This window comes from Heloderma suspectum, chromosome 5 (assembly GCF_057233095.1).
Source record: "Heloderma suspectum isolate Gila_16-S chromosome 5, 16-S_ref, whole genome shotgun sequence".
In the NCBI taxonomy this organism is placed as follows: domain Eukaryota; kingdom Metazoa; phylum Chordata; class Lepidosauria; order Squamata; family Helodermatidae; genus Heloderma; species Heloderma suspectum.
Genome location: NC_139462.1, coordinates 28,953,098 through 28,979,166, shown reverse-complemented (window position 1 = coordinate 28,979,166; position 26,069 = coordinate 28,953,098). Strand labels below are relative to the sequence as shown.

Here is a 26,069-nt window from a genome sequence, read left to right as displayed (position 1 = left end):
TTTCAAATATAGAAATCCTTGTCCATGTCTTGCCAAAGGGTAATATAAGGGAAGCAATGTTACCGTTTGCTCCTAGAGATAAAATATCTCGAGTTGGCAGACTGGAGTCAGGAAAGAAATCAAAGGTCTGGAATTGGCCTGGGCTGTGTGACTACCAATCTGCCTTATAGCCTGAGGGGCTTACAGTCTTCACTGATGGGCAGAACAAGGATGGACCAGGAAGAGGGAGGTCTGATGTTGACACCAGTGGGGGTTGGTGGCTCCAATGTCAGTGGGGTGGTAAATCCTCTCTGGGTTTCAGTCAGAACTCTAAAGCAGCTATCCAAGCTGCGAGTTCTGACTGAAACCCGGAGTGGATTCACCGCCCCACTGACATCAGAGCCACCAGCCTCCACTGCTTATAGCTTAGTGACTTGATCCTAAGCAAGTTTACTTGATGCGAATGACATGCAAAAGGCAAAGCCCTTCAGCTGGGAAGCTAGGGTGTGATCCTGGTGGCAAAGTTCAGGTCCCTTCGGCCCAGGGGCCTCCCAAAAGACTGCCTAGAGAGCGGTGGGTGATGAGGGCAGCAAGGCAGCAGAAGCAAACTCCATTTTACTCCTTTTGGTGCTCTGACGTGATTGAGTTTAAAATGCAAAGCTGCACATGCTCAGGGTTTTGTTTTGTTTTTAAATCAGGGTTTGCAAACAGTTTTGCTGTTACTATTATTCTAATGTATAAAGAATGTAGAAGCAGTTGCCACACATGGAATGATGGTGTGAGCTGTGGGGTGGGGAGAAAAAGAAAGGTCACTTGTTTGCTTCACAACTGAAGTAACATACAGTCAGGGCCAGAAATATTGGAACAAGGATAACTGTTTTGGCAGTTGGCCTCTGTACACCACCACATTGAAGATGAAAGGAAACACACCCTGATGTGAAGTCAGGACTTTCAGCTGTAATTCAAGGGGTTTGACAAAAGTGGGGCACTAACCACTTACAGCCAGTGGCATACACACACACCCATAGCTGGTGGCTCATAAATAATGGAACAAACCAACATCATTTCAAACTTAAGGATTGCCTTTAATACCTGGATGAAAATCCTTTGCAGTCAATGACTGCCTGAAGTCTGGAATCCATGGACATGACCAAATGCTGAGTTTCCTCCCTCGACATGGTTTGCCAGGCCTTGACTGCAGCTGCCTTCAGCTGCTGCTTGTTTATGGGTCTTTCTGCCTTCAGTCTTGTCTTCAGTAAGTGAAAAGCATGCTCTATTGGGTTGAGATCAGGTGACTGACTTGGCCATTGAAGAACATCCCACTTTTTTGCCTTGAGAAGTTCTTGGATAGCTTTTGCTGTATGTTTTGGGCCATTATCCATCTGCAATATGAAGCGGTGTCCTATCAGTTTGGCAGCATTCGGCTGAATCTGAGCAGAAAGTATAGCCCTATACACTTCAGAATTCATCCTGCTGCTTTTATCAGCAGTCAGGTCATCAATAAACACCAGTGACCTGGTTCCATTGGCAGCCATACATGCCCATGCGATAACACTGCCTCCACCATGTTTGACAGATGATGTGGTATGCTTCGGATCATGAGCTGTTCCTTTCCTTCTCCATACTTTTCTCTTCCCATCATTCTGGTACAAGTTAATCTTGGTTTCATCAGTCCAAAGAATCTTATTCCAGAACTGGGCAGGCTTCTTTAGGTGTTTGCTAGCAAAGGCTAATCTGGCCTGTCTGTTCTTGAGCGTTACCAGTGGTTTGCACCTTGTTGTGAAGCCTCTGTATTTACATTCATAAAGCCGTCCCTTGACTGTAGATGTTGACAATGACATGCCTACCTCTGCAAGAGCGTTCTTGACCTGGCTAGATATTGTGAAAGGGTTCCTCTTCACCATGGGCAGAATTCTGCGGTCATCCACTTCAGTTGTCTTCCATGGTCTTCCAGGCCTTTTGCTGTTGCTGAGTTTGCCATTTAATTCCTTCTTTTTCAGGATGTTCCAGACTGTTGTGTTGGCCACTCCCAATGTTTTTGCTATCTCTCTGATGGGTTTATGTTGTTTCCTCAGCCTAATGATGGCCTCCTTCACTCGCATGGATACCTCTTTGGGCCTCATGTTGGGAGTTACAGTGAACAGCCACCAAATGCAAATGTAACACTCAGAACCACCTCCAGGCCTTTTCTCTGCTTGATTGGTCATGGGGTACCCAGGAAACCTGGCCATGCAGCTGCTTGTCAGCCATTCGTTCCATTACTTCTGAGCCACCAACGATGGGTGTGTGTGTATGCCACTGGCTGTACTTCCTGAATGGTTAGTGCCCCACTTCTGTCAAACCCCTTGAATTACAGCTGAAAGTCCTGACTTCGCTCCCATCTGGGTGTGTTTCCTTTCAACTTCAATGTGGTGGTGTACAGAGGCCAACTGCCAAAACAGTTATCCTTGTTCCAATATTTCTGGCCCTGACTGTATGTTGTTGTTGTTCAGTCCTTCAGTCGTGTCCGACTCTTCGTGACCCCATGGACCATAGCACGCCAGGCCTTCCTGTCCTGCCTGACTGTATATGGCCATCTAAAAGTGCCCCCCCCCCCCGACCATTAAGGGTACAATCCTGTGGACTGCACCTTCACTGCTCAGAAGCCTGTGAACACAGGGGCTTCCATGCATGCCAGGTGAAAGCTGCCAGAGCAGGAAGAGCAGTGGAGATGATCTCTATTTTTGCTAGACAGGCTTTTCAGCCCATCCCAAGACATGGTCTGACAGCACATGAGGCAGCCACCTTGCTGAAGCTAAGCAGGTCCGGGTCTGGTCAGTGCTTGGAGGGGAGACCACCTGGGAACCACATGTGGCTACCTTGAGTTCCACAATGGAAGAAAGGTGGGATATAAGTGTAATAAACTAGTGAGGGAGCTTTGGAGGGGGAGGGAGGGAAGGAGGCTGGAGGAGGCTCGGGATAAATCATAACCTGGCCTATTTAGTCTCCTCCTCTCCCCACCTACCAGAATGCCCACTTTCCCCTCTCTCCAAGGTAAATTTTCCGACCTCATTGAGGCAGCTGGCACAGTTCTCTCCACTCTGGCTGTGAAGGGGTGGTATCAGGAGTCAGATCTCTGAGTCATCCTTCTGAGGTTGGAGTGCTGTCTCCGACCTCAGAAGGGATTTTCCAAGCCATCCTATGGTCTCTGGGATGCTCGCCAAGGGACCATGGGATTGCTTTCTAAGTCCAGGATCTAAAATTACCTAGCAGCACCACTTATGCCATTATGTTGTTTTTCTTCCTGAAAAGCAGCTGCAGGGGCTCAAAATCAGGAGTAGAGGACTGAGGGAGGCAGACCCCTTCTCATTTTCCCACAAGAAAGATGTGTCAACACCGTATACTTTCCCTGTGTGAAGAAAAAAAAGGGGGGGATTTTGAGAAGACAAATGCCAGGAGATAAAAGGATTAGGCAGCCCTTCTCCGTCTTCCTGCTGCCTCCCCCCTCTCCCCCCCACCACCCCCCACACCCCTGCTCCTGAATTTCAGCTTTTTGTGATGGGAAGCGTCACATAAATGTGATGATGATGTAGATTAATAACCTGATGGCTGCAATATTAAGCATTGACTTGCATGATGTGTATATTTGTTGTTTATTCGGTCATTTGCTTCCGACTCTTCGTGACTTCATGGACCAGCCCACACCAGAGCCTCCTGTTGGCCGTCGCCACTCCCAGCTCCCCCAAGGTCGAGTCCGTCACCTCCAGAATATCATCCATCCATCTGGCCCTTGGTCGGCCCCTCTTCCTTTTGCCTTCCACTTTCCCTAGCATCAGCATCTTCTCCAGAGTATCCTGTCTTCTCATTATGCGGCCAAAGTACTTCAGTTTTGCCTTTAATATCATTCCCTCAAGTGAGCAGTCTGGCTTTATTTCCTGGAGTATGGACTGGTTTGATCTTCTTGCAGTCCAAGGCACTCTCAGAATTTTCCTCCAGCACCACAGTTCCAAAGCATCTATCTTCCTTCACTCAGCCTTCCTTATGGTCCAGCTCTCGCAGCCACAGGTTACTACAGGGATACCATTGCTTTAACTATGCAGATGTTTGTTGTCAGTGTGATGTCTCTGCGCTTAACTATTTTATCAAGATTTGTCATTGCTCTCCTCCCAAGAAGTAAACATCTTCTGATTTCCTGGCTGCAGTCAGCGTCTGCAGTAATCTTTGCGCCTAGAAAGACAAAGTCTGTCACTGCCTCCACGTTTTCTCCCTCTATTTGCCAGTTCTCAATCAAGCTGGGTGCCATAACCTTGGTTTTTTTGAGGTTTAACTGCAACCCAGCTTTTGCACTTTCTTCTTTCACCTTTGTCATGAGGTTCCTCAGCTCCTCCTCGCTTTCAGCCATCAAAGTGGTATCATCTGCATATCTGAGATTGTTAATGTTTCTTCCAGCGATTTTAACTCCAGCCTTGGCTTCATGAAGCCCAGCACGTCACAGCATCATGTGTTCTGCGTACAGGTTGAATAGATAGGGTGAGAGTATACAACCCTGCCGTACTCCTTTCCCAATCTTAAACCACTCCGTTGTTCTGTGGTCTGTTCTTACCGTTGCTTCTTGGTCGTTATACAGATTCCTCAGGAGGCAGACAAGATGACTTGGTATCCCCATACCACCAAGAACTTGCCACAATTTGTGATGATCCACACAGTCAAAGGCTTTAGAATAGTCAATGAAACAGAAATAGATATTTTTCTGAAACTCCCTGGCTTTCTCCATTATCCAGCGGATATTGGCAATTTGGTCTCTAGTTCCTCTGCCTTTTCTAAACCCAGCTTGTAAATCTGGCAGTTCTCGTTCCATGAATTGCTGGAGTCCACCTTGCAAGATCTTGAGCATTACCTTATTGGCATGTGAAATAAGTGCCACTGTTGGATAGTTTTAACATTCTTTGGTGCTTCCCTTTATGGGCAGTTGCATATTTTATACCCCAGTGATATAAGACCCTTTGATTTCACTTAAAATGTAATACTCTTCAGTAGAGTAAATTCACACCACTCTAGCAGCCAGCTCTCATGTGCATAAGGGCTTTTCTACATGAAGCATTTATCATGCGCTCATCAATCCCTACTCACATTTTTATGGGTTATTTAAATGATGTCATGACCCTCCAGTTTTGTTTCTGGTTCTAACCAGCACTTTCGGTGAAGTTTTTTTAGATCAGGGAAAATACAGCATTTAATTGTGAAAGTGAAAGAAAGCACAATTTCCTCTTGTGTATTTGCACTATTCTGCTATACCACAGTGCCACCTAAAGGTTATGTACTGGAAAAGCAGGAAAGGAAGTGCACCTCATGTAGTGCTCAGATGTCAATTCTGCAATGAAACCAAAAGTAGATACTGTGGATTAACAGTTGTAATAATGAAGTGTGGAGAAATAAATTGGGATATGTGCATTAACCAGGCCTAGGTTCATTATGCTTAGAGAACTACCCATCCTCTTTACTGTGCATTCTAGCCTCATCTCTGCATTTAACATGCACATTTATTGTTAGCTGGAGGACTTCGAACCAATACTTGTGATTGGTTCTGTCCTATGTGGAAATGTCCTCATACACTAGATGAATGGCCTCTTTCACTGAAGTAGTTATTTTAACTCTGTGTGTCCTGTTCACATGTTTTCTGAAACTTTGGCTGCTTCCAGATGGGGCTTCTGTTGTGCAATTGCCCTGCCATATTCACATAATTTTATGGGGGGACCAGATGGCATTGCCTGTCACTTGTAACCCTCCTACGTTTTCCCACCACTTCTTTCGTCTTTTTTCTTATAAAAAAAAAAAAAGGTGAAGGAGAGAGAGGCAGAATAGCTGCACAATACATCTTGATTGGTCCATCTGGAAGCATCCTTTGTTGTCCTGGTCACTGATGGGGTGTGTGCCTTATAGCTGGTGAAAACATGATAGCGCTGGCTTATCCATGCAAATAGTTGCTAAAGCAAGTAGATGGCTACAGTTATAACTGCCCTGGGCTGGCTCTGACTGTCTGCTTAGATGAGAGAGAGGACAATATTGTGCATTAAAATATGTACAGTTTAAAATCTTAGTCAGCTTTTCTGAGAAAGAAGTTTCAAAAGTTTTCTGGATATCTTTAAAGACAGAGAGAAAATTGCCAACTCAACAGTACTAGCGAGGCAGTTACCGTAAACCAGGGTTACTTTGAAAATAACTGCACCAACGACATGTAGTGGCTACCTTATTTCAAGTTTTTTAAAACCCTGTACTTTTAAGGAATATTTGAGCAGGCTAATACACTTATAGAGGAACACAGGGGGTTGTTATTGTTCTGTTGTTGTTTTATGTTCTTTTCTACAATTTTAAGTGCCAGCAATTTTCAAGACAAACATGTATAAAGGCCACTGTATGGCTTAGGGGCAACCTCTGAAAATTATACATAAAGAGGTATTTTGTGTCACATTACATCTGCGTACCATACTATAATTATACTAAATCTTGAGAGTATTAGGATGAGGCTTCCATTTATATATAGCCTATAAAAATCTCAGGACAAGTTGTGTCCGTAACTTCTTGAGCACTGGCACATTCATAGTACATTCTCCAAGAGAATGTTTAGGGCCAAACTAAATATAATAACAGAAGATTCATGTGCTTAAACCTGTATGACACAATCACATAGAAAGTAGGAAGCAGGTATCTGACAAACCGCATAAGATATGGTGGATTGATTGATTGATTGATTACATTTATATTCCACCTTTCTTCCATTGTGGAACTCAAGGTGGCTATATGTGGTTCCCAGGTGGTCTCCCCTCCAAACACTGAACAGACCCAGAACTGCTTAGCTTCAGCAAGGTGGCTGCCTCATGCGCCTTCGGACTATGCCCTGGAACCAGTGGAAGAGCATGCTCAACTCTTTCTCCTCCCATGCCTTACCTCCATCACCAAAATGTCTTTTCCCCTTTTGGTCTGATAGCAGGCATGAGCCAGATGGAAGAAAAATGCCTGGGATGGCTGCAGGCAGGTGAGTCAAGGGAGGATGGAAACTTCATCTATAATCTGTGTGTCCTTTTCTTCTTAAGATTCAACCTTCATAGAACTCTGTCTTCTATGTGATCAGCTCTTACTACTTTGGCCTTTACTCATAGTTCCCAGAAGACATACTAATGCAGTCTTCCCCTACTTAGTACCCTCTAGATGTGTTGGACTACAACCCCTATCATCTCCATCCAGCACAGCCCATGTTGGTTGGGGATAGTGGGAGTTGTAGTCCAACACATTTGGAGGGCACCAGGCTGAGGAAGGGCTGCACTAATGGATGACTATACACTGTGGCACACTCATTGGTAGGCTAATCAGATACTTCTGGTCTGTTTTGTCTTCAAATGAATTCTTATAAGGCAGCTTTGGCTACTGGGTGGTATAGAAATAAATAAATAAATAAATAAATAAATAAATAAAGTGCGGTGTCAGCAAGGTGAAGTAGGCTCTTGCCTATGAAAGCCTGTGCCACAATGACCTGCTTCGCACAACAGGACAACCAATGGTAGGTTGTCACCTTGTTGGTGCAATCGTCTCAACTCCCAGGGCACTCTTGAGGAAAGATTTCCTCATCAGCATTTAGAAAGGAAATTAAATTAGGTTTTGTAGTTGGCTTGTACTACTGTCAGTAAAGCAGAGATGGTCATAGTCAAAACAGCACTAGAAGAGAATACAGCATCCAGATAAACTTTCTTACCAATTTAAAGCCAAAAATATCAGAGATGGTAAATGCATATTAGGAACAGCCTTGAAGGTTTGCAAAAGCAGAATACCTAAAATGGCCATATACCCATGTTTAGCTGGTTTATAATTGACAAACAGGTAATGCTATTGAAAAAGGTTCCCTCAATGTTTTGATTAGTGTTTAGGGCAGCCAGCATGGCATCCGGGGGTCACCAGATGTTAGTGAAGCCTTCTTCTACCTGGTGCCCTCCAGATGTGTTCAACTACAAGTCCCACCATTCCTAGCCTGCATGGCAACTGGAGGACACCAGGTTTGGTAAGGGTAGTTTAATGTAAGGACTTCTTAGCTTGCAATGCAATACACTAGGGATGGGAAACCTTTTTCAGTCTACTGGCTGCATTCCAATCTGGGAAAGGTCTCAGTGGGCTGCATCCCATTTGTGGGTGGCACCAAAGGCAAAGTTTGTTGTTGTTTATTTGCTCAATCACTTCCAACTCTTCATGATTTCATGGACCAGCCCACGCCAGAGCTTCCTGTTGGCCATTGCCACCCCCAGTGCCCCCAAGGTCGAGTCCATCACCTCCAGAATATCATCCATCCATCTTGCCCTTGGTCGGCCCCTCTTCCTTTTGCCTTCCACTTTCCCTAGCATCAGCATCTTCTCCAGGATATCCTGTCTTCTCATTATGTGGCCGAAGTACTTCGGTTTTGCCGTTAATATCATTCCCTCAAGTGAGCAGTCTGGCTTTATTTCCTGGAGTATGGACTGGTTTGATCTTCGTGCAGTCCAAGGGACTCTCAGAATTTTCCTCCAACACCACAGTTCAAAAGCATCTATCTCCCTTCACTCAGCCTTCCTTATGGTCCAGCTCTCGCAGCCATAGGTTACTATAGGGAATACCATTGCTTTAACTATGTGGACCTTTGCTGTCAGTGTGATATCTCTGCTCTTAACTATTTTATCAAGATTTGTCATTGCTCTCCTCCCAAGAAGTAAACATCTTCTGATTTCCTGGCTGTAGTCAGTGTCTGCAGTAATCTTTGTGCCTAGAAATACAAAGTCTGTCACTGCCTCCACGTTTTCTCCCTCTATTTGCCAGTTAAAAGGCAGAGTAGGTAAGGCCAAAATGCTATTACTACCCATCTTAAGCCTACTCAGAAGTAAGCAGGGCAAGGCTTTTGCCTGTCTACTCAGAAGTAAGCATGACTGAATCACACAGCAGCACTTTCAAATAGCATCCCAAATTCCAAGCCTTTGTTTGTCTTCTCACAAGTAAATACATTAAGCCTCTGCATATATACTCATAAGTAATCAAGACTCCTATCTCCAACTAGAAGTTGATCAGAGAGAAGAGCTTTTTGCTGCTGGGAGAGGGGTGGGACCTGGGGAAGCCGTGCGGGCCATATCTAGTCCATGGGCCATGAAGCTTACAAATTCCCACTTCTAGGTTTAGAAGTCCTAGAACGCCAACTAATTGCAGGCCAGCAGTATTTTAATCCATCTTCCTCAGGCATCTTTGAAATCTTAAATAGACACTGGGCCCATCTACATGGGGGATTTACTTCAGTTGTACTGTACCTCACAGACGATCATAGCAGGTGATGTAACCCCCACTCCGCATCAACCGCGTGTTTTTCTGCCCCCAAAGCTGCTTTTTTGCAAAGTCACTTTGCACCAGATTTTCCCAGCGCGGTGGCCTCAGTGTGGTTTGGGAGTCTGTGTGACCTCAATTAGCTTCAGCACGGGCTGGGGGGAGCAGCACTGATAGGTGGAAGGGAAAGTTGCATCATGAAAGTGTGGACATGAGGAGAGGTGTTGGATAAACATGTCTACTCAGAAGTAACTCATTCTCTTCTATTGCACTGCACTGTGAGTTGGGAGAGGGGCGGGGAGCAAGCCTGTTGTTTTAAGTCTCCACTCTTACAGAAAAGTAAAGGTACGCAGGACTGTAACAGTTTTAAAAGCTGATTGCCCCCAAATGACCCTTATTCCTGCCGAGAAAGGGTGGACATGAGGAGAGATGTTGGCTAAACATGTCTACTTGGAAGTAACTAATTCTCTTCTATTGCACTTCACTGAGCATGGGAAGCGAGGGGTGGGAAGCAAGCCTCCACTCATTCACTGCCCCACACCTATGCAGTTGATGACCTTCAGTCCTACTCAGGGGACTCCAACCCCCAACTAATGTGGTTTCAGCTGCCATTTGCCCCATGAAAGCGGGTTTTTAAAAATGTATACACCGCTTTACTGGCTACATTTGCCACGGGAGGAGTAAATCCCATTTCATGAAAATCCGGATTTAATCGTAATTGCCTCAGAAAGTGCCTCTGTGTAGATGGGGCCACAGTTGCCCAAGCTTCTTCCATTGCAACTAAATATGCACACAATATTTTTTAGCCTCCTAAAGGAAACATTAAAAGCTTCCAATCAGCTACAAAGAGACCACCATGCTACAGCAATGAAGTGTGTTTATTGCCATTAGTGATTAAAGCTTTGTGAAAATTCAACAGTGAGTTCATTACTGTTGACACATACTGTTAAGCACAATCTAAGATGTTTTTTCAACCACTGTTAGATAGGGATAAGACAGGGACGACTGCGTTCATGTTACATAATAGTCTTATTTTCCCTTATCATCAAGCTTCTGCCAATAGGAAAGGAGAAAGTGTTGATCACTAGTGATTTAAGGGCTGACATCTTTACATCTGGACTTAAGAGGTGCTATACTAAGCTTATTATCCTTTGAACTGGAAGTTTGTCTTAAGCAGGTCATTCCCAGTGGACACCTGAGAGGTACCCTTTCTCTTGCTACTCTCATTCCTTCCTCCTTTGGTTACAGTTTTAGGATGGATAGCAAACTAGCTGTTTTGCCAAATCAGGACAAAAGTCGACAGGTTCCTGGTTGCTAGGCAACTGCAGCATGTGCTCTTCAAACATCTGCACTTCATCCATCACCTTTCAGCAGGAGCTGAATTGGGGAAGGACCAGTTCTTGGAGATGGTGTATTGCAGGATGCATAGCGAGGTACATTTCTAGACTTTGTTCATGAACTAAATCTGGAGATGTGGCAGGGCATTTGCTTATTAGCCAGTCCAGCAATGGCAGTGTTCAGGAAGGTATCAAACCATAAAAATCTATCCCAAATATATATACTGAGAAATACTTATTAGATGATTTGGTTGGCAAACACTTGTTTTCTAAACTATGGATGCTTTGGGCTTTCAGCATCTATTGCTGTAGCTTGCTTCTGCAAAGTGCATAAAATTCAGGAATGGCCTAAATATTGCATTAAAAAAATATTAAAAGTCCTCCGTTTTAATCTACAAGGCTCTCAAGTTTTTGGTGTAATAATGCAAAGAAGCAGCCAAGAGACCAGATAGTTGTTCTCTTCTATATTTATGACAGAAGCTTCTCAATTGCTTCAAGGAGGTCAGTGGAGGAGCTGAGCCTTCCTCTGTCCAACAGGTGATTCTTCCCTTGAGAGAAAAGTAAATCAGCATTTTCCTCTCGCCCATTTCCTGGCTCAGCCTGCCCTTCAGAGAGAGTGGTCTCTGAGGTAGGAATGACGACAATTTGTGGGAGGGTAGGGCTTATGAAGGAGTCTAGGCTTCCATCTATTTGGTTTTCTTGAGCTTCCACTTGAGAAGCGTCTCTACTCTCCCCGGTGCTGATAGTATTCAAGACAAGCGGTAGAGAAGATGTTCTTAAACAACTGCTCATGGGAAGCAGTTCTGGGGTGTTTTCTCCAAGGGATCTCCCAAGCAATTTATCTAGACTGATGGAGGACAATGCAAGCTATGGGAAAGAAGAAGAAAAAAAATCAACATTCCATAGTCAATAATCTTAAGAAAAAAATCACACAATTCTCCTAAAAGAAGAATTCAGTCAGCAGTAGCAGCCCCTGAATCAAGGGCTCTAGGAATTTACGGGGCCAGAGGATTTGCAACTGGCTGTGATTGCACAGTGTTCGCTTAAGGACTATCTAAACTAGATTTGTTGTGCACGCATGTGCACACCAGCCACAGTGTCATTGCCTGAAGTTCCATGTGCGGAAAGGAAGCCTCTGAACTGTGGCCAATTGACCATCAGTCCTCTTTTGCATCAGCAAGGGATGCACAGAGTACTCACCATCTTTGGTTTCACAAAGCTGGCTGCTGTCAAAGTTTCCCACCCTCAGTGAGAAACAGATTCTTTTTCATCTTCCTCCTCAGAGACAAGATAGTTTAATTTTTTTAAAAGAAAGAAGTGGGTCACACCATTTTGTATCAATTCCCAAAGTGGGATTTGAAGCAGATGGAGGTAATGTAACTACTAAGGGAGCAATCCCTTCAGGATAGGTGGCCGCCTCCGAACATGGAGGTGACTGCCTATCCAGTGCATGGCAGGAGGAGCGCAGAAGGGATCCTCTCTTCTGTGCTCCAGCTGCCCTGCATTTGCGGCCAGATGGCCAATTTTGGCTGTCTAGCAGTGGGACATTGGAGCGCGGGGTGGGGAGGCCAGACAACGCATAGGGAGTGTCATACTAGCACTTCATGCTCCCCACCCCTCCTCACCCCTGGGAACTCCCTCTTTGCCCCACTCCACACTGCTCTTACGAGCCCGGAGCCCAGGGACGATCTATGCCACCTACAAGGCGGTGGGGGTGGGGAGGCAGTTCTCCAGGAACCGGCCAATCCTATGTCTAGCGGCCATAGGATCATGCCCTAAGTCTGTGAAGCAGTGAAGAGGAATGACTCTTGGACTCACCCCTGCAATCTGGGCTGTATGGGGCAGCATCTGATTTACCTATTAGCCAAGACATTTGTTTTGTTCTTCTGGGCAGAATGAGAAAAAGTCAAGCTGAAATGGATTAGAAGAAACTAATTTCAACACAACACACTTGGATCTATAGTGGGTAAGGAGGGGTGGGGATGCTGGAGAAGTCCACAGTGGAGTCACATGAGTTCAGACTTCTGTGAATCCAACCTACGGATTCCGTGGTGGACTGTCTTTTTACAAGCTGCGGATGGTATGCAAAGAGGATTTGCCACTGAAATGTTATAAGGAGCATTAGAAGCTGTTGTTCTTTTAACCTTTTCTCCAGCTGGTGTATTGGAACTATGGGCCTTCAGGAGCAACCCACTCTTCTCTTCTTCTGTTTTTGCTGAAAGAGAGTTACTTCGATGGGTTTCATAAGAGAGTTTCTTATGGACTGGCTCCACAGGGTCAAGTTCCACATCATTCCATGTCTAAAAAGGAAATTGAGATGGATCAATTTATTAAAGTGAAAAGTCAACGGGCAGTAATTTTGCCTTTCATCCACGTGTATAAAAACTACTTTTGCACTAAACTAGAACAAGCATCCATGAACTAGTAACTACGGTGCATAGAATTGCCTTGTAGGTCATCTGTGGGGCTTGTCTCTGCGTCGCTGCTAGGTTTTATTTTTGTTTGTACTTTTATATTGTAGTTTTAAGCGTTTACATTTTATATTGTATTTTATGATGCATCTTGGGGTTTTAATTAGTGTGAACTGCCCAGAGATCGTCGTCTATTGGGCGGTATAGAAATGTAATAGATAAATAAATAAATAAGTGTGCACAGGTTTGCAGGCTAAGACTGTTCATTGCAGGAGTGGGGAACTTGTGACCCTCCTGATGTTGCTGGACTACAGCTCCCAACACCACCAACCATTGGCCATGCTGGCTGGGCCCAATGGGAGCTGGAGTTGAACAAAATCTGGAGAACCCTTGTTTATTGGAACCCTGTAAGCAAAGATTAGACAAGGCTGAAGACATTAAACATTATTCATAGTGCTGAAAGGGAATATGGTTTAAAGGGATAAACCAAATGTTATTCAACAGTGCTGTACTACATTTTAGAATCTTATCATATGCTTAGTGGTAAAGTCTTTGTGGTAAAGAATATAAGAAGCAATATAAGAAGCGAACTGAGCCGAGAGTGAAATAATAGAAAGAAAGGCAGTGAAGCAGTTAAGTACATGACTATTCAACCTGTTTTCCAGCGTTGTGTTTCAAGTTTTCCATGTTATGGCCACCATACTTTATTAATGCTTAGCACTCTAGGAATGTAAAGTACTTAGCAATCCATCTCACACCAGTTTTCAAAAGAGCCCCATGAGAGGTTCTTGCAGATAAATGCCTCTGACTAGACTTCCATGTATGCATCTTCATCTACATGCATGGAAGTCTTCCTGCCAGACAGGAGTCCCCATTAATTTAAGCAGGAGAACATGAGCTACACATGGAGAGGAATAAATGCCAAAATCACCCCTCTCCATTAAAGTGAGCAGGAAGATGCTCTTGGATGGAAAATGATTTTGTGCACTGGAGCTACTGTACTTGGAACAAACACTGGATTAGAGCAAAAGACTGATCCTGGGAGTGGGGAACCCTTTTCCTATGAAGGACTGTCACTTCTGGTAAAAGTCAATTGTGGGCTGCAGCTGGTGGTGGTGAATCCAGATCAGATAGTGGGTAGAGCCAAAAGTGAAGCACTGCAGGATTGCCTGACTCTCTCTGTGCCACCCCGTCTCTCTCATCCTATCTCTGTGTGCCGCTCCACATGAGATTAGGCTGAGGGCACATGTTTCCCACCCCAGCTATACACCCTTCCTTGGGAGTAAATCAAATTGAATTCAGTGGGCCTCAAAAGATGTAGAAGGCTGGGCTATAAAGGTGTTTATAGCACATTAAACATCAGGCCACCTGCATATACTGGATGTTGAGCTTGGATGCTGCCTCATTTTTGTGAACTGCCCAGAGAGCTTCGGCTACTGGGTGGTATAGAAATGAAATAAATAAAATAATAAATAAAATATTATATCCAGGATGGGGTCTCTTCAGTCCACATAAGGAAACATTTTAGAGCATCTCTTTCTACGGCAGGCTGGTGAACTTAGCAAGAGACCCTGATCCCTTCCATGTGATCATTCTCCCTTAGGCAGACATGGTTGATAAGCCATCACAACAGAACAATCTTGGTAGATTAGAATAAGTCCATGGTTCCATTTTATATTTCTATTATTTCAGTAAATATTGATGTAGTTTTGTATTTGAATTCCAGGTTTCAGGAGCTTTGATCGCAGCCCAATTTACATTATAATCCTGCACCCATCTATGGGTAGAGTCATTGAAATCAACCTAGTGCAGAACTGCAGTCCTAGTTCACAATATGAGAAACCTATTAAAAAAAACTCCATTTATTATTTATAAACTATCCATAATTTTAACATCTATCAAAATGTATTTTTGGATACAGTCTTCTTTGCTTGATTGAGAAAGTTTTGCTTAATTTTTTTTTCATGTACCCTACTGCTTGTTTTAAAGTGATAGCTATTTTTACAGATTGGCCTTTTCTTCCTTGATAAAATTGCACTGTGATATTTTGCCAGTTATTGGGTAAAGGTCATATACTGTTTCCAGCGGAATCCAGCTGGGTAGAGTGCTGACTGGCTCTTGTTGCAGTCACATAGCCATCCTCCATCCCCCCACCCCCGAAATGTTCCAAATAAAATCACTACTACTCTGGATTTGCTTTTTAAAAAGTGCCAAAGAAATGTTTAATCAGAAAAACATGGCGGGCAGCTGAATATTAAAAACAAAAGCCTGACCAAAATATACGTCCATGCACGCAAACACACATGACAGAGAAAATCAGCACTAGATGAAAATCAGCACTAGAAGAATCCTGATGCGTATAGGAGTCCCACAAGCAGGGCATAAGGGCAAAAGCCTTCTCCCACAGTTGTTCCCATCAACTAGTATTCACAGACACTCTGCCTCTGATCCTGGAGGCAATATACAACCATCATGTAGCCATTGATAGACTTCATACATTTGTCTTATCCCCTTTTAATGTCATCTTTAGGCAGTGAATTCCATAGTTTAACTATGTATGGTGTGAAGTACTTCCTCTTGTCCATCCTGAATCTCCGTGCATTTAGCTTCTCTGGATGACCCTGGGTTCTATTATTATGAGAGAGGGAGAACAAAACTTCTCCTTATCAACTTCCTTCACATCATGCATAATTTTATGCAAGGATTGTGCTCTTTTTATTTGCCAAGGTCCAAACAAGTGTGTGTATGTTTATTAGAAGAGTGAGGAGGAAAATTCTGAGAGTGCCTTGGACTGCAAGAAGATCAAACCAGTCCATACTCCAGGAAATAAAGCCAGACTGCTCACTTGAGGGAATGATATGAAAGGCAAAACTGAAGTACTTTGGCCACATAATGAGAAGACAGGATACCCTGGAGAAGATGCTGATGCTAGGGAAAGTGGAAGGCAAAAGGAAGAGGGGCCAACCAAGGGCAAGATGGATGGATGATATTCTGGAGGTGACGGACTCAACTTTGGGGGAGCTGGGAGTGGTGACAGCCGACAGGAAGCTCTGGCATGGGCTGGTCCATGAAGTCACAAAGAGTCGGAAGCGACTGACCAAATAAATAACAACGAAGATGCGGGGGGGAGGGAAGGAGAACAGAAACTGACCTGGTTCGCACAACGTGACAGCCCACTGTGGCTTAATTTACCCGTGGAGGCTGCCACATTGTGCTGGGTGCTTCTGGGTGCCATTTTTGCAGGGTGGCTGTGAGTGCCTGACTTGCTGTGTTAAGTGAACCCAGGCAGCAGGGGTTATTTGAGGGTTAAACAATCCTCAAATAACCTATGGCTTGTTTTAGGGTTATTTGAGATTTGCCTAACCCTCAAACAACACCTGCCACCTGGGTTCGCATGACATGACAAGCTATGGCAAGCCAGGCACCCAACACAACACAACAGCCTCCATGGGTAAATTAAGCCACAATGGGCTGTCATGTCATGTGAACTCGCTCTTTGTCTTGCAGTTGAAAACAATTCACTAGTTCCTCTAGGTACATGTATTTGTATGCACCTTCAGCGAAGCAAGACAAAGCAGCATACCACTTCCTGGACCAGTGAGCTAAAGCCATTTAGCTCTATAAGGAAAGGCAAGAGATAAAAACCTAATTTGTACTGAGATCAGTTTATCACTGTGATTTCTATATTTTGTTAAGGACTGTGCAGTACAGTTTCTGAATCCAGCTTTAAATTCTTGCATCCTGTGCTGAATAGAGCAGGTCCCTAAAGATAACTGGTGTCTAAATGGAGAAACAGCATTTAGTATAAACTGCACTTGGTTTATTTCCTCAAATGAAATTACCCTGTGCTCCCACAGTGGTCTGGTTTGCACATGTTGACACATGGTATCGGTTGTTGAATTCTGGTTTGTCATAGTTTATGAACATGGCTGCGCTAACAAACCATGGTTTATTAACTACGAACCCTTTCAGTGGAGAAAGCCTCCATTGGTAGAGGCGTTCAGAGCACCGTCTGGTCCATTTTTATTGGATGAGTTTCAGTTACTGAGGCCTGAGGATGCGGACAAGGTGCTTGGCCAAGTCCGATCGACCACTTGGGTGCTTGACCCTTGCCCTTCATGGCTTATTAAATCAAACAAGGAGGGGATGTCCGGCTGGGTCCAGGAGGTTATAAATTCCTCCTTGAGAGAGGGAGTGGTGCCTGCCTTTTTAAAAGAGGCGGTAATTAGACCACTCCTGAAAAAGCCTAACCTGGACCCAGAGGATGTTAACAATTATAGTCCAGTGGCCAACATCCCCTTCCTGGGCAAGGTGCTTGAGCGGGTGGTTGTAGGACAGCTCCAGGCACTCTTGAATGAAACGGATTATCTAGATCCATTTCAATCGGGCTTCAGGCCTGGTTTTGGAACGGAAACTGCCTTGGTCGCCCTGTGGGATGACCTCTGCCGGGAGAAGGACAGGGGGAGTGCGACCCTGTTGATTCTCCTGGACCTCTCAGCGGCTTTCGATACCATCGACCATGGTATCCTTCTGGATAGGTTGTCTGGGTTGGGAGTTGGAGGCACTGCACTACAGTGGTTCCGCTCCTACTTGGATGGCCGATTCCAGAAGGTGGTGCTGGGGGATTATTGCTCTGTGCCATGGCAATTGTGCCATGGGGTTCCACAGGGCTCTATTCTATCCCCCATGCTGTTTAACATCTACATGAAACCGCTGGGGGAGGTTATCCGGAGGTGTGGGCTGAGGTGCCATCAATATGCGGATGACACCCAGCTCTACCTCTTTTCTCATCAAAACCAGGTGAGGCAGTGGCTGTTCTGAACCAGTGCCTGGGCACAGTAATGGACTGGATGAGTGCTAATAAACTGAAACTCAATCCAGACAAGATGGAGGTACTGTTAGTGGGTGGTTCGTCTGCCCGGCTAGGTGATATTCAACCTGTTCTGGAGGGGGTTACACTCCCCCTAAAGGATCAGGTTCGTAGTTTGGGGGTGCTCTTGTATCCAGAACTGTCACTTGAGGCACAGGTGAACTCAGTGGCACGGAGCACTTTTTATCAGCTTAGGCTGGTATACCAACTACGCCCTTATCTGGACAGAGATAGCCTAGCTACAGTTATCCATGCTCTGATAACTTCTCGTCTGGATTACTGCAATGCGTTATACGTGGGGCTGCCTTTGAAAACGGTCCGGAAACTTCAGCTGGTCCAAAATAGGGCAGCAAGATTGTTAACAGGGACTGGCCTGCGAGCTCATATTACGCCAGTTCTTTTCCAGCTGCACTGGCTGCCAGTCCATTTCTGGGCCCGATTCAAAGTGCTGGTGTTAACATTCAAAGCCCTTAACGGCTTGGGGCCAGGTTACCTGAAGGATCGCCTCCTCCCATATGTGCCTGCCCAGACCTTAAGATCATCGTCAGCGGCCCTTCTCCATGAGCCCCTGCCAAAGGAAGCGAGGTGGGTGGCTACTAGGAGGAGGGCTTTTTCTGCTGTGGCACCCCGGCTCTGGAATGAGCTCCCTAGTGAGGTTCGCCTGGCACCTACATTGTATTCCTTTCGGCGCCAGGTGAAGACCTTTTTATTTTCCCAGGCATTTTAGCTGTGTAAATTTTTATCTTTGCTGTTTTAAATCTGTATTTTAAACTCTTGCACTGCTGCTAGATTTTATTGTGGTTGTATTGTTATATTGTGGTTTTAATGTTCTATATATTTTAAATTGTTTTATTGTGTGTTGTTTGGTTTTAATTTTTGTGAACTGCGCAGAGAGCTTCGTCTATTGGGCGGTATAGAAATGAAATGAAAATAAAAAAAAATAAAGAGAATCTATGGTTTGTTGATGGGTTGTGAATTCCGGGTTGTTTTACTCTTGGGTTGTCAATATTACATGCAAACCCAGACCCGTGGGTTATTCATGGGTTGTTTCTCCAGGCTACAAAGGTGGTGGTCAAACCCCCCAGCTGTTTTACATGCTAGTACTACAGCACTGCAAAAACATTTGGGATACAGGGAGGGATCAAGCAAAGGAGGAGGAAAACAACAAAGGGATTGAAAAAACAAACACTGTTTATTTGATAGTCTGCCAGACAAGCCCTGGGTAGGACAACAAATCACAGGTTAAATAAACCATGGGTCAGTGTTATGTGCTAACCAGGCCAATGTAAGCAGCTATGAATACCAAACACTGGGGACAAATAAGTCTCGTTCACACATACCGGAAGCAAATGGTGACTTAATCCATGATTTGCCGTAGTACATACTGGGCGTGTGCTGCTGTCATTCTGCATATGCAACCTCCGATCATGCTGCTTGGAGGTTGCTATATGATGTCTGAACTTGAATGCTATAGGTTAATCATGGGTTAAACAACCCACAGTTAACCTACAATTAGTTGTTAGGTTAACTGTGGTTTACATAATCCATGATTAATCTATAATGTCCAGGTTCGGATGTCATGTAGCAACCTCTGATTGGCCTGATCAGAGGTTTCATATGCAAAATGGTGGTGGAATGTGCCCAGCACACACCATGGCAAATTGCAGGTTAATTAATTGACCTGGAAGATTGTCACCATACCTCCAAGGAAATAAAACTTACTGTTTCTCCAGCAGAAATGGAAGAAACACAACTGCTCTTCTTCCTGGAAGCGAAAGAGTAACGGCTCGACACAGAAGCCCTGAATGATGACTCGTTAACAGAACTTGTTGAAAGATCACTTTTTGATATCGGTATAAGAAATCTCAAGCAAGGAACAGCACTTCGAATGGTTCTCCTGAAAGGCAGGAGAAAAATAAAAAGTGATTCAAATGTGAAATGGATGGCTTGGGGAATATGTGAGCACAGCAAGACAGCTTGGAGAATTAGCAACATCAACAACAAATGCAGCAGCATCTATGTACATGGTGGTTTACAAAGAACAGGTTCCAACACCAAGGAGCCCTACAACCTAAAATAGGGAAACAACAAAGGAAGAGGGAATTGGAGGTACAGGTAGGCGGGGGAAGAATATGCGATTACTTCAGTTACACATACTTTGGCTTATAGAAGGTTATGGGGATTAAGGTGTTTTGCCAATGGCTTCATGAAAAGGTGAGTTGCAAAGAGGAAATTAAAGGTAATAAGGGAGGTGATCACATGGAGGCATTCTGAGAGCAGTTCCAGTCATAAAGGGCTCAAGGAAAATAGGTGGAATTATTTCAGGGAGCAGGAGACCTTTGAACAGCTGACAGAAGAACAGGTTATGCAAATACATTTCAAAATAAGAATTGCCTGCAAAGGAGTCCATGTAAAATTTAGATCGGAAGTAGCAGCAGGGATGCAGGGCAGCATGGGCTCTGAGACTCACCTGCGCTGATGAGAGCAGCTGCTCATCCCTGCCAGGGTCCCTCATCCTTGCTGCTATCTCCGATTTGATATCAAAGCTGCTTTCCCCGGTGTGGGTGAGTCCCAGGCTGCCCTGCATCTCCGCTGCTACTTTCAATCTACATTTTACATGGATTCCTTTGCAGGCAATTCTTATTTTGAAATGTATTTGCATAAACTGTTCTTCCATTAGTTCTGTTTGAGAAATATGTTGCAGCAGGGATGAGGGGAACTGGGTCAGTTCCTCGGCATGGGTGAGTTCCAACGCGTGCCGGCCCTCATCCTTGCTGCTCTCTCCAATTTCAGCTCGGAGACAGGGGTGGGAAAGTGAGGTGGTGTGGGTCCCTTTCTCCATGCTGGGAGGAGGCACAATTCCATGCCTCCTTCCAGCATGAAGGGGAAAAAAAAAGGAAAAAAGAGCCAGTGTGGTGTTGTAGTGTCAGAGTGGGGCTCAGGAGATCCGGGTTCTAGGCCCCACTCAGCCATGAAGCTGACTTTGGGACAGTCAGTGACTCTCAGCCTAACCTACTTCACAGGGCTGTTATGAGGACAAAATGGAGAGGAGGAGGATCATGCAAGCTGCCTTGGCTTCCTTGCAAGAGGAAAAAAGGTGGGATATAAATGTAATAAATAAATGGGGGTGACAGCAGGGGGCAGGGCACACCCCCTGAAGCCATCCAGCACATGGTGGGTCTGGTGGGGCCCCCTCCCCTAAACAGTTCTGAACTCCTACGCGTGCGCGCGCTCTCTCTCTCTCTCTCTCTCTATATATATATATATATGAAATTTCAACAAAATAAAAAGGAAAAACATAAAAATATACATAGATTTGTATATATCCGTATCAATGAATACCTATGATATTATAACACTGGAGGGATAAGCGCTCATCTCCTATAATGCAATGGATTGAAGACTTTGCAACACTTTCATTATTTGAATAGGTGGTGTACAGATGCCACCTTTGAATGGATACTTATTTGGGTATCTGGTCCGCTTTTGTTGAAGTCAATGTATAATTGCTAGAAAGTTGTATTTTCATATATATATATATGCATTTTATGTGTATTCACTGATAACAGTTCTGCATCCCTGATGTAAATAGTATTTCTGGCCTCTCCTATTTAGAGCTTATTGCTTATGTTGCACAGTGCTAGGTTCTAGAGCAGTTATCATTGTCACATTTGTGCAGGATGGTATGCAAGCTCTTGCACAAGTAGAACATATTTGGGGCTATTTTTACTTTTATTGTGCAGCCCTCTAACACAAGTATAAAAAAGCCCTTCCATGGGTGGAAGACACCTTCTGCATGTGGAAAAGGACCTTTAGAACCAACCTAATATTTCTATTTTAGTGGGGTATTTAGTGGGCTTTGCTGTAAGTGTCCCGATTCTCCAGGAAACAGAGAAGGGCAAAAATATAAGTCTGCAATTGTACAGCTAATGCTGAGCTTAATTTCCACAGAAGTCTGTGTGACTTCAGCACTACATGCAACTTGGCTGCATCCTAAAACAATAAATACAGAAGCAGCTCAAACATTTAGGGAATTTCAAGCTGTCACAATTCATACACCAAATATCAATGAGAGGATTCCTCATGAACAATGAAATGTACGTGGCTGCTGTACTTCATGCTATAGCACCAGAAAACTTCTTACAACCCTGCAAAACACTACATGCAGTATGAGGTTTGGATAGCCTGATCCAGTAACCCTGTTATTCCAGTGAATGCTGTGCTGGTATAATTCCGGTGCTATGGCAGTGTAGATACTCAAAGCTGGTATGACTTTTGGCTCCGCTTGTGCAAGGAGACTGAAGCATGTTTAAAAATGCCTAGGCCGAATTTACTTGAGGGTAAACATCTTTGGCTCCTTCATGAATCACTGCCTTGTTGTGGCGAAGGGGCTTGCGTAACTCAGTGAAGCCATAAGCTATGCCATGCAGGGCCACCCAAGACAGGTCATGGTGGGGAGTTCTGACGAAATGAGGTCCACTGGAGAAGGAAATGGCAACCCACTCCAGTGTTCTTGCCAAGAAAACCCCATGGAACATATCACAAGGCTAAAAGATATGATGCTGGAAGATGAGCCCCTCAAGTCGGAAGGTGTCCAGTATACCACTGGGGAAGAGCAGAGGGTATTTCCAAGTAGCGCCAGAAAGAGTGAAGTGGCTGGGCCAAAGCCGAAAGGACACTCAGCTGTGGATGTGTCTGGTGGTGAAAAGAAAGTCCGATGCTGTAAAGAACAATATTGTTTAGGAACCTGGAATGTAAGATCAATGAATCAAGGTAAGCTAGAGGTGGTCAAACATGAGATGGCAAGATTGAACATCGACATCTTGGGAATCAGCGAACAAAAATGGACAAGCATGGGTGAATTTAATTCAGGTGACCATCATATCTACTACTGTGGGCAAGAATCTCTTAGAAGAAATGGAGTAGCACTCATGGTCAATACAAGGGTGGGAAAATCAGTACTGGTGTACAATCTCAAAAACGATAGAATGATCTCAGTACAAATCCAAGGCAAACCATTCAGCATCACAGTAATTCAAGTCTATGCCCCAACCACTGAGGCCGAAGAAGCTGAGGTTGATCGATTCTATGAAGACCTACAATACCTCCTAGAACTAACACCAAAAAAAGATGTCCTCTTCATCATAGGGGACTGGAATGCTAAAGTAGGAAGTCAAGAAATCACCGGGATAACAGGCAAGCATGGCCTTGGTGTACAAAATGAAGCAGGACAAAGGCTAATAGAGTTTTGCCAAGAGAACACGCTGATCATAGCAAACACTCTTTTCCAACAGCACAAGAGGCGACTCTACACATGGACATCACATGAAGAACTATACAGGAAAGATCTTAATGTCCCTGATAGCCATGATAGTGTGGTCACAGGAAGGCCTGGTGTGCTATGGTCCATGGGGTCACGAAGAATCGGACACGACTTAATGACTGAACAACAACAAAACATCTTTGGATTGCCCTATTTGTTTGTGTCCTATAGCCCTCCAGCTGGCCTAAGTTGAGCATAGTATGGAGATGTAAATATTTGTTTCCCAAATTCAAGAAATGTTAGTATACTACAAAAATCTGTATCCCTCACTGGAGATATCTTTCTTCCCAGACAAGCCTCAAGTAATTCTAAGTGAGCCATTTGCTGACAAGGCTGAAGTCACACTGGTTTACGCTGCCACCCAGTGGTCACATATCTTTAATTTAAAATTTTGTACAGCATGTCCTTTTAAGTAAAACCAAAGATGTATATATCAGCGACACAATTCAAAACAGAGTTAAGCATGCTTGAGTTCAATTGCAGCTATTGTTGGAACCTTATTATTTGTAAAACATAGTTTCTGAAAATCTTTGTCAGAAGATCCATCTCTTTCTCTCTCCATCCTTTCCTCCCTCCCTCCCCTGTATTATTAACTCATAAAAGGTTGTCCTTCCTAATAAGAATGGATAGGAGGGACAAGTGAAGTGATTGTTTTTACAGACTAGACTATTAAAATCTACAATTTAGATTGTGATTTAGATTTTGTAGAATATTGTCAGTGATTGTTTGTAAATTCCTAAAATGCCTTTTTCAATACAATCATCATCATAACCAAATAAGGAGAAAGAATAAAAGTAAATGAACAATCAGCAGAACAATCTGGTTTTTGTCACAGCACTCTATGGGAAATAGATTCTGTTCCATTCCATCAAAACAAGTTTTCATGCTTGTTTTCATAGTAGCCTCAGAGACAAACCTGATGTAGAAAGTGAATGAACTCAACACCTGTTAAGAGATTAATATATCTGAGACTAAATGGAATCAATTATGGCATCCATAATAGAGAGGCTGGCATCATGTATCCCTGCAGGGCATTTGTCAAAGTCCATGCAGAATTCTTGGAAATAAAATTAAAAACACACCAAAAAACAAGGAATTCTCCCTTTAACTATGAACTGCTGCAGCACGGTTATAACGTTCAGACACAATTATCATTTAGCAATGATCTTGGTACTCAAGAGCTGTCAGTTACTATTAGTGGATGTTCATGACCTCTCATTTCAATGTCAGTATAATTTTGTACTTTCTGCTCAATTCTTCACCACTTCAAGGACACCTCTGCAAGTGGTCCCTATGAAAAACTAAAATGTGTAAGAGCTATTGTGGAGTACTAGGTGAGGGCAGGATGATGGTGAAAAGAATATGCCCCTTTCAGTGGTAGCAAGTTTAAAGCTAGGCCTGATTGATTAGGAATAACAGACTTTAAAGAAAAACAATAAAAAATTGGCACCAAAGTAAACCAGTTCTGCAGTCTATGTAAATTATGCAGATTAAGCAAACGTGCATATATTTACATGTTTTACATAAATAATTTTGCTTTTGCTAGTCACGGCAAAGAGTAAAGTACTATGCACTGCTCACTACTCACTTCACCTACACAGGGCAGAAGAGACTAAAGGATCCAGTATTCAAAATTTCTCTGCAACTGAGAAATTAGCCAGTTCTCTGGAGAGACACCTTGCTCTGAACTCTAAAGTATTTTAAAAGAATCAGCGTAAGGCACAGGAACGGCACTTTCTGAATACAGATGCCCTTTCAGGTAAAGCAGAGAGCTTCACTTTCCTGGATCTCTACTCTACAAATGCATTCATCTTACCGGTTAATCCAACCTTGGTTACTGAACTGACAAAGGAACAGTATCAAGCAGAAGCAAAAGGTTTCAAAGAAACAGTGGTGCAAGTAGGGGAATAAATACATATTTAACCCATATATCCTGTGCATATGCAGGAGCATTCAGAGCCTTAAGAGTATCATGCTCCCATTTATAGAAACATCCAGGGCCTGAGAGCCTATTATGGCTCCATGGAGTAAACTGCTGTCTTCCCCAATACATCCAGACCATTCCACAGGGCAGCAGAGTGAGAGGGCACACAGTTGGTATAAAAGCTTCTAGGCCTGGGTATGTGCTGATGATATCACCAACATGAACTAGGCCATAGAACAGGGGTGTATAGCTTGCAGGCCTAACCTGGCTTGCCAGAAGTCCCAATCCAACCCATGCTCCTTTCTGAGGCCACCGTGCCCCCTTCCTGACATCCGTCCACTTGCAGCTTGATTTTGTATCAGGATTGGTTGTCGTTCAGTCGTGTCCGACTCTTCGTGACCCCATGGACCACAGCACGCCAGGCCTTCCTGTCCTCCACTCTCTCCCAGAGTGTGCTCAAGTCCATATTCATTCCATCGGTGATGCGATCTAGCCATCTCATCCTCTGCCATCCCCTTCTCCTTTTGCCTTCAATCTTTCCCAGCATCAGGGTCTTTTCCAGTGACTTTTCTCTTCACATTAGGTGGCCAAAATATTTGAGCTCCAGCTTCAGTATCTGTCCTTCCAATGAGCAGTCAGGGTTGATTTCCTTTAGGATGGACTGATTTGACCTCCTTGCAGTCCAGGGGACTCATAAGAGTCTTCTCCAGCACCACAGTTCGAAAGCATCGCTTCTTCGGCGCTCAGCCTTCCGTATAGTCCAGCTCTCACAGCCATACGTCGCTACTGGGAAAACCATAGCTTTGATTATACAAACCTTTGTTGGCAAGGTGATGTCTCTGCTTCTTACTATGCTGTCTAGGTTTCCATAGCTTTCCTCCCAAGGAGCAAGCGTCTTTTAATTTAATGGCTACAGTTA

The 26,069-nt window shown here is 44.1% G+C and overlaps 1 protein-coding gene across 2 annotated transcripts in view; it reads right to left on the bottom strand.

Moving 5' to 3' along the window:
- Positions 1–10,146: 10,146 nt before the first annotated feature.
- The window catches only part of LOC146343725 (melanopsin-like), a 68,375-nt gene continuing 52,452 nt past the window's right edge, over positions 10,147–26,069 (bottom strand). For both annotated transcript variants that reach the window (XM_084855642.1, XM_084855640.1), the window contains 3 exons: positions 19,626–19,800; positions 12,767–12,922; positions 10,147–11,489 (listed from right to left, as the gene is read on the bottom strand). In XM_084855642.1, the coding sequence (XP_084711768.1) occupies positions 11,091–11,489; positions 12,767–12,922; positions 19,626–19,800 (730 nt within the window). In that variant the 3' untranslated portion in view covers positions 10,147–11,090. The remainder of the gene's footprint in view (positions 11,490–12,766; positions 12,923–19,625; positions 19,801–26,069) is intronic.